This window comes from Agrilus planipennis, unplaced genomic scaffold (assembly GCF_000699045.2).
Source record: "Agrilus planipennis isolate EAB-ADULT unplaced genomic scaffold, Apla_2.0 scaffold11, whole genome shotgun sequence".
NCBI lineage: Eukaryota > Metazoa > Arthropoda > Insecta > Coleoptera > Buprestidae > Agrilus > Agrilus planipennis.
Genome location: NW_020440736.1, coordinates 544,620 through 553,655, shown reverse-complemented (window position 1 = coordinate 553,655; position 9,036 = coordinate 544,620). Strand labels below are relative to the sequence as shown.

The 9,036-nt window shown below is 31.8% G+C and overlaps 1 protein-coding gene across 4 annotated transcripts in view; it reads left to right on the top strand.

Annotated features, from left to right (window-relative positions):
• Window positions 1-7,994, top strand: part of LOC108733801 (ensconsin) — a 17,057-nt gene extending 9,063 nt beyond the window's left edge. Inside the window, exons 2-11 of one of the 4 annotated variants that reach the window (XM_025979819.1) lie at window positions 85-160; window positions 1,680-2,183; window positions 2,696-2,809; window positions 3,935-4,393; window positions 5,320-5,722; window positions 5,819-6,305; window positions 6,406-6,645; window positions 6,703-6,911; window positions 6,972-7,081; window positions 7,143-7,994. In XM_025979819.1, the coding sequence (XP_025835604.1) occupies window positions 85-160; window positions 1,680-2,183; window positions 2,696-2,809; window positions 3,935-4,393; window positions 5,320-5,722; window positions 5,819-6,305; window positions 6,406-6,645; window positions 6,703-6,911; window positions 6,972-7,081; window positions 7,143-7,156 (2,616 nt within the window). In that variant the 3' untranslated portion in view covers window positions 7,157-7,994. The remainder of the gene's footprint in view (window positions 1-84; window positions 161-1,679; window positions 2,184-2,695; window positions 2,810-3,934; window positions 4,394-5,319; window positions 5,723-5,818; window positions 6,306-6,405; window positions 6,646-6,702; window positions 6,912-6,971; window positions 7,082-7,142) is intronic. The other 3 variants (XM_018465115.2, XM_025979817.1, XM_025979818.1) reach the window with 3 other exon arrangements.
• The last annotated feature ends 1,042 nt before the right edge of the window (window positions 7,995-9,036 follow it).

The following is a 9,036-nucleotide window of genomic DNA, read 5'->3' as shown; positions in this document are numbered from 1 at the left end:
ATATATAATATATGCCACAATAATATAATATTATACATACAGTCGGTTTTAAATTTGTAACTGTTGTTGCTAAATCATGCTTAGTTAAAACAGAATAATATTTTAGGTGCAACAATGCACTGGTTTGCGTATGTGGGGCCAGATCCCCCTGAGTACGAAGGTAACGATATGTTTGAGCAATGTTTATATTTGTTTTTTTTTTTCTGTTTTACATTAATGCATCTACATGAGTTTGATGTTAAAATTAATTAATTAGCATATAATTGCATCCAAAATTGATTGTTAATAATGTTTGGTTTGCCTATATTATTTATTGGTTAAAGCTTGTATTGCATGCTATGTATGCAATAGAAGTGTGAATATTATAAAGTACTTAGGAGGTACCTAATTATTTAGATTATAAATAGATGTTTTGTACAATTAAAAAAAAATCGAAAAGAGGGGATTGTTCTTTACGATAAAACTAAAAGCATTAAATAAGTATATTGTTATAATTAACAATATAAAATTAAGTACTTATGATTATAATTTTAGTATATATAAAATTAATGGTAATTAGTCTTTCAGTATGCTTTTATTTTTACGTAATGAGAATAGGTAGGTAAAAATTACATTATGGTTTACTATTGCAAAAACAAAGATTAGTAATTGATTGAAATATAGACGAAATTTTAAATCTTTCTAGAAAGCTCAATAAAATCTTGATTTAAGTTCTACAATTGAGTGTTTCATGAATACATGTATTTGTTACTCTTGAAAATTTTTAACAAAAGATTTTCCTGCTTGCAGCCTAAAGTTACTGTTATAAAAGCGACAAAGAATCGATATTAAATGGGAAATCAAAAACTGGGTTAGTCTTATCTTTTGTGACTTAAAAAATATACCTGTAAAAGACTAAAGTTAAAGTACCCTTGAAAGGATAGATGACCCTTTTGCGTAGGGAACTATTAATGTATTAAATACAGTTAGTTATACATTAACACCACATAAAATTGTTTAATTCGGAATTGTAGTTTCTCATATTTTTGTATGTATTGTGGTATTAAATTTCTGTAATCTCTTACTAATATCGTTAATGTGTTTTGCTGAAATGTTTTTGTTTTTCATATATGCACCTAAACATTTCTAATATCTTTTGCTTACGTGCTGATGAACTTAAAGATTTGTAATGAGATTTTATCTATTTCTAACTCAGCTTGAAGGTGAAATATAAAATGTTTAGTTAGAGACTAACGATGACACCTTGGGTGACGAAACGCGTTTTCGATTTCTAAATATTTTTGTTTTATGTGTGAAACATAGAGTTTTAATGTTTTATATAGTAATCGTCATATGATGCATAAAAATTTTATACTTTTTTATCTAGATGTAACAGCAACTAAATTTTATCTGTAAGATGTACAATTAATTTTCTCTTGCGTAGGACGATAATTAAATTTTATTTTTTTTTATAATCGACATATCCAACTCCAATTACTTGTTAGGGGGTGATAAGAAAACAAGCCTAAATATGGTAATTGCGTTTTCTTGGTAATATTGGAAATTTTTTGAGTCTACGTTTTTTACACAGTTGATAAAAAATATTAGTACTTTAATAACAGAGTAATTAAGCTCATTACATATATATTCTTTTACTATTCATGTACTCAACGACTAATGTATGGTATATTTTGATTTAGACGAGCGGGAAAGTAGATTAAAGTCATTCAAAGAAAGGCAAAATGAAGAGAGATACAAGAAATTGGAAGAAATCAAGGCACACGCAATGGCAGCGCAACGATTTAAAGAGCAAAAGGAACAAGAAAGAAGAAAACGTATGGAAGAGCTTAAAATGAGAGAGGAGTCACATAGGCAGCAGGTAGAAGAGCGGAAAAAAATGATCGAAGATGCTGAGAGGGAAAGACTGGAGTCTATTATTAGGAGAAATCAGGAAAGGGAAGCTAGGATAGAAGCGAAGAAAAAAAATGAAAGGAGTTCCATGGTTTTTGCTTTCGGCTCGTCTACTCCGCGTATGTTAGAACCTTTAGATAATGCTGCTTCTTTTTGGGGTCATCGAAGGGCTACATCAACACACAATATCACCTATAACGCAGCTCCCCTTACAAGGCGACAGTCAGAAAGAGAACTAGATGGGGGAAGTAAAAAAAGGGCTACTTCTGCTGGAGGTTTAGAAAGGTCAGAAGGTATGTATGTGACTTAAACTACCACGTACGTTGGTTGTAGTTTGTATTTTGCAACAGGGAAAATGCAATTATTGTTTAGTTACAACTGTTTTATCAGTTTCATTTATTTAATTGTCGTAGGAAGGTTGTAGCTTTGTTTATATTTATTTTTGCGATAGCGACTAAAGTTATTTTTGTTTTTGATTATTTGAATTAATCAGGAATATCTGTGTATATCTTACCAAACAACTATTTCACCTTATATATTTCTTGGCTCTCTGTCCACATTCATAGGGTGTCCCAAAGTATTTTAAGAACATAAATTTAAATTTACTTGCAGTAATGCACAGAGGAAATTACCACAACTAAAACCTGACATCAAAATTTGCAAGAAGTTTACGTAAAATTTTTTTCAAAATGCATTTTCTCTATTGTATTTATTTGTTTTCAATGAAGACAGAAAAATGGATTTATTGGTTTCCATTTACACTCTGTAAGGTCCTTGACGTGGCCAAGATATATTATTTTTTCAGATATGAGAATGTCTACGTCTATGTATGAGGTTTTCCATTGGGAAGCCACGTCTGACTCTAGTATGTCCCACATTCCTCCTGCACACCCAAACATGTTCAACACTTCATCTCTTGGTACTATAGGATATTCACTGATTGCGAATTGCCAGTTTTCATGCACTTATTCTGTTCCTTTCTTTATTTGCTTCGTTTCTTCTTTTACTTCTTGTGTAATGCTGTGCAATCATCTTTTATTTGTACCCCCCTTTCTCACAATATAGTATTTACTTACATTCCCCATTTCTGGCACCTTTTAGTCATTCCAAGCGGTTTGTGTTGTTACATATTCTCTTTTAGAATTTGCAAATGTATAAAATCAGTAACAGTGGAAGTCATTATTTTCTTAAATTTTAATAATTCGTATTAAACTTTACACCTTGATCTGCTTATTTTTAAAAAGTGCAATATTTTTGTTCATAAGGTTTTTTTTTATTTTAAAAAAATGACCTACAAGAACAATTTCGTCAGATATAATTGAAAAAGTACAGTTCAATTTTTGTGTTTATTCTTCATGTTCTTCATACAATTTTTAGTGTCAATGTGGTGTTTGATGTTTTTGCGATAATTTGTAATGCCTATTAAAGTGTAAAAATATTACTTTTTTATGTAAATACTGCCAAGTAACGCAATAATTTGCCAGTAGCACTAAAAGTTGAATCAACAGTTATATTCCAATCATTAACTTTAAAACTATAAGCTTTGTGATAATTTAAACTATTGAACATTTTCAAAACCGAAATAGCAGAATGCACATTGTCTGTTTTTTTTTTTAAATATTTCATTATATGAAGTAAGCGATTGATGATTCCAGTATGAACGCATTGGTGAAGGGAAGCAAAATGTGTCATTAGAGCAGCAGATATTTTTTTTTATTTGTTTAAAAGTTTTCTAATGAAAACGTCCAAATTTTTGAATCCCGTTTACTAATTATATTGATTGTTAACTAGGATAGTCGCAGGATTATCGCTTGGAATGACTAGAATAATTATCTTGTATTTTTAGCGTAGTAATTTTAGCTTTTGGGTAGCTACTTACTATTTATGTTACAAAAGTTTATATTTATATATGATATATTAAATTTTTAAGCACAAAATCTGGACTACTAGTTCTCGTATTGAAAAAACTTGTCGACATAGCTTTGTATATGTTAAATTTGATTGATATAATAAAGTAAACAATGGAAACCTTTTTATTTTGTAGCAACAACACCTCAGTACCCAGCAGGATGTGTAAGTGGGTACGTAGGGCGTCGTAGAACTGATCTGATGCCTACAATCCCATCAAAAGATTCACCGACAACTCCGCCCCGCAAACCATTCGCACGTTCACCAGGTAGGGCGTATTCCATGTCCCGTTTAGATCAGCTGGCTAAGCCTCGAAAGAGAACAGTTGAACTGCCTACTCTTTCGGAAACAACACCCCCTCCTTCAAAGCCCCTGTCCCGTCCTAATCATTCTAGTGTGAGTCGTAGTATGAGCCACCTTGCGGTTGGCAAAGCGGGGGCGCCCCATAATGCGCCCCAACGTCCAATGCGCAGGTCCGATAGTCGCAGTATGCACCAACTTAGCGCTGCACCATTGCCCCCACCACGCACCACTCGGACAGCCGAGCTTCGTCAGAAAAAGCTCGTAACCAACGTGAGCCCTTCTCAGGTCGAAGGTAATTTAGAAAAATTACACAACATCCTTTAATAATAAATACGTTGGTTTGGTCGAATAATGGCGGGCAATGGCTAAACATCTATTGCTGTATACACTTAAAGCTTTCATTTCTTTCACTTAATTTCACTATTATACATATTGTTCTAATTATTCTACATTTCTTTGCATCAGTGCTTTATTGAGAAAAACGTTTCAATTTCATAAAACTATTTTGTACTGTTTCTTACTTTTATGTAATTTGATATTAAATATCAAGTACTTTTCATATTCAAGTACAACACAAATTTGCATTAGTAACGTAAGACAGGTGTAATAATAAAGTTGGTGGTGCAACACAAGGAATAGAGTTGTAAGTTAATGTAGAAAGGCATTTTTCTATATCTGCTCAGTATATCAAAAAATTACATTTATTGTAATATCTTATTAAAGTAGATGGGTATAAAATATTATTTTTTCTGTGCATTTTTGCTTTTTTTCATATAACTATTAAAAATGTATCTTAGTTTTAATATTACAATTTTTCATTGGTGGTGGCTCAGAATTTCCTACTCCTTCCCAACATTTTCCTTCACGCATTTGTCTATGATAGTGACTAATTTATTTTATATCATTAACCCTTAACAATAAGTTAGCAGTCGAAATGGTAACTACAACTAACCATAACTTGTATATATAAAAGTATAAGTTGGTATTGTAAAACACTCACAAAGTTCTTTACTCTTTAATTTCGGTTATTAAAAATTCAGTGGAAAGTAAGCCTGTTCTAATGCTACCCGAAATGTAACTAAAAAGAAGTAAAAGCAATCTAATCCTGTGTCATTTTCACGGCGTTTATTTTTTTTATATAAATGTGATTACGACTGTTTAGTTTTAATCTGTAATTATGATTGTCGATTAAAGTGAAAACGTACGTTTATGTGGCAGGGCCTTCAAGACCGGGTAGTTCATTAAGTCAACAGAGTGCAAGCAGCGTGGCAAGCTCCTCTGTTAGCGTACGTCATCGCACATCGGTTACACCAAAACGGCAACGTCCAGTGAGCATTGCAGTGACCGGAATAACGAGCGATCAAATCAAGAATGGTCCTGTAGAGATGAAAAAAGAAAATAAACCACCGATTCCGAAAGCGCGTAAGTCTAGCTTGCAAAAATCCCAAGAAAAAATTATAAGAAAAAAGACAGCCGACGCCTCTCCCAAGTCAGCACTCTCCCCGGCTTCCACACCGAAAGTTCTTCAAAGTCCAGTGGATAACAAGAGTATAGTTAAGGAAAGTGATAGCACTGAGAACGAAGAAAAAGACAAGAACAACGGTATTCAACTCCCACAACCGTAAGTTTTCATTTTTAATAAGAAAGTGTGTATAAAAATATGCATATATGTTGTGAGGTATTTTGATATTAATAATAAAGTTTTATACATTTTTAGGGTAGAAAACCAAAATGAAATTATTCCTGCTCAAGTAGAACAGCCATCATCGGCTGCTGCTGCTATACTAGTTGACAAAGAAATTGTAAAACCATCTCAGGAGCCCACAAGAGTTGAGAAACCTAGTGTAGAACCACAAGAACAAAGGAAAGTAGTGGAGCAAGTCAGCCAAATTCAAGATAAAACTCTTGAGAGTGTACAACAAGAGCAGCAACAGTTAGCTGTATCTTCAGAATTACTTGAAGTTAGTGATATGAGTACTTCGTTTTCCTCTAAGCGACTTATTACAACCGAAGAAGAAGCAAAGGCAGCTTTAGCAGAAAGGAGAAGACTTGCAAGAGAAGAAGCTGAACGACAAGCCGAAATGGAAAGGAAGCGATTGGAGGAAGAGGCGCGACTTGAATTAGAAAGACAACAGAAAGAAGAAGAACAACAAAGACTTCTTATTGAACAACAGCGGGCAGCCGAAGAGGCGCGTTTAAAAGAGGTAACTTAAAGTATTAAAAGTATTATTTAATATATATTATCATTTGAATGAATGTTCAAAAATTATTAGAATGAATATTGAAAAATGTAAACACCTTTAGGCCATTAGAGAAGCACAGAAACGTGAAGAAGAAGAAAAGCAAAGAAAGGAGGAAGAACAGAGACTGAGGTTATTAAAAGAAGAAGCCGAACGGAAAGCAAGAGAAGAAGCAGAAAGGCAGAAAGCTGAACTTCAAGAAAAACTTAAAAATGAAGAGAAAGAAAGGGAAGCTAGGCGAAAGAGGGTTGAAGCCATTATGCTAAGAACTAGAGGAAAAACTAATTCTGGTGCAACTCCTCAGGTTCTAAACTAATTGCTTAATTATTGTTCAATGTTATATTTATTATGTTGTTTGTAGTCTGAAGAAAAGAATGAAGAAAACAAGTCTGAGAAAATGAATGGGTCCAAAATAGAGACGTTTGAAAATAAAGAAATCGACGAGAATATTAAGAGCAACGTAGAAACTAATAAATTGGAAGAAAGTAAGATAATTTTGACAGAGAATAAAATTTCTGTTACTGAAAATGGCCATAAAAACGAGAAAGATGTAGAAACCGTTAATAATCTGTAAGTAAGACATTATTTTAATAGTAAATAAATGAACGTATTAATTATTGCCGTTTACAGAATTCAATTGGATTCTCTTAAAAACGCAAATACAGTAATAGGTAACACGATTAATACGGACGATTCAATTAATTCGAACGATGGTTGGCAGGAAAATAACACAAAAGCTGGTAACTGAACTAATAATGAATAGGTAAAAGTTTATTAATATGTACGTTTTTTTTTTTTCAGACTTATTGATGTGAGTCTTCATAAGCTAATTGTACTTTAGGTGCTTAATAAAATATGTTAACCGTTAATAATTTTCATATGTTCGACAGTGTGAGTCAATATTTATTGCAACTTTGTAATTGTAATTTTTATTTCGAACAAAGTTAAATAGTGGAAAGGTGCAATAATTCCAACAGTGTTGACATTTATACATATTATAATATCTTACGGACTGAAAATTATTGCGATTGTAAAATCCTGATCAAATAAGAACTTATTTACGATTCATGCTCGCTGCACATCATCTTCACTTCAATGATAATGTAAGTGCCTTTACTTCATTCGTTTAAATTTATTTACAACAGTATTATTTTACCCATATATAATATACTTTATCAAACATTAGAAATTTATGCTGGTGAATAAAAATTGTGCTTTAATATTATACTTACTTAGTATATAGTAGTTGACGAAATAGTTTTTACGTATTTATTTATATTGCAACGAGAGGTTTTGTAAATTATTTGATTAAGTTTTAAAATCTTTATTAGCTACCTGCTGTTAATTTGGTAAAAAGATTGACATTCTATGTATGTTTATATGGATTGTTATTTATACATAATTTTAAATTATTTGACCCCCGCAAATTGCAGTAGCTAATGATGTGTCTGTTAGAGCTAACAAGCACTTCGTCAAAGTAGTATCACACGTGTTGTGAGCGTGCTGTGAAGGAATGTATATTTGATCAGGATTTTGATTATGTACTATTCTTCCAGTAAGAGGACTTTGACTTGACTAGTCATGTTGTATGTAAAATTCTTTTTGTAAATGCAAATATTGAATTTTGAGGTTCTTATAAAAAGCCTTACGATAGTGTCTCTTTAATGTACGGTACTATTGGCATTCATTCGAAACATCAAATGATGCACGTACTGCTTGGAATAAAGGAAAATGCAGTCATGTGCTGTGTAGATATTTATATAGATACATATATATATAAATAAATATATATATATGCACTGTTCACAACTAATCAAAATCGTAGAAGCGTCGGCATTTTCGCCAAATAGAAATTAATTGTCCCACTGAAATATATTTCAAATTGCAGATTGTAAATTGTTTTGTTATTCAGTTGCTTGTTCAAACAGTGCTTACTAAAATTAACGAATTTATTTATCAACTATTTTCATTTAATACATAAATGTTATGTTATTAATTGGTTTCTTTTTGTTATTCCCAAAACTCTAACAGCACTAGTCTAGATTTTTCTTACAAATGTAGAGTATTTCTTCGGTTTTTGGCTATCTACCGTTTTATCCTACAAGGTGAGTGCTCCGTTGTATCTTGGATATTAAAATACAGTTTCGCTTATTAGAACGTCGGCATTCATTAACTGAATATGTTATTTAAGTAATTTCAGACAATTCATTAAATCAATCAAAAAACATGTTAAATACAGCGTAAACCTCTATATAGCGAAGTGTGAAGGACCTAGTATTTTATGTTGTTATGAGTTCTGATTATATGCGGACAATACAAAAATACTAACAATAAGCACTGCAGATGTGAATTAAAAGATTATGAAACAAAAATCCCTCCTAGCGTGATAACTATTTGGTTAATAATATGAGAAGTATAAGGAGATAATTTTGGATAAGGCAAATTCATTTATTATTAAAAATCCTAGTGAAATTACAGGATTTTGGTCATATTTACTGTAAAGTAATCGTCTAATTGTCAGAACAACTAGAAATATAGATAATAGATATACAAAGGGTAGAAATGTCGATTTTAATCATATGCATCTGTGGTTTTCCTTTCATAAATATCTATACCTCTACATTATAAATTACCTATGACAAATGCAACCACTGAAAGCGTCATTTCTGATTATGGTTTGTCTGTGTTTATGGTC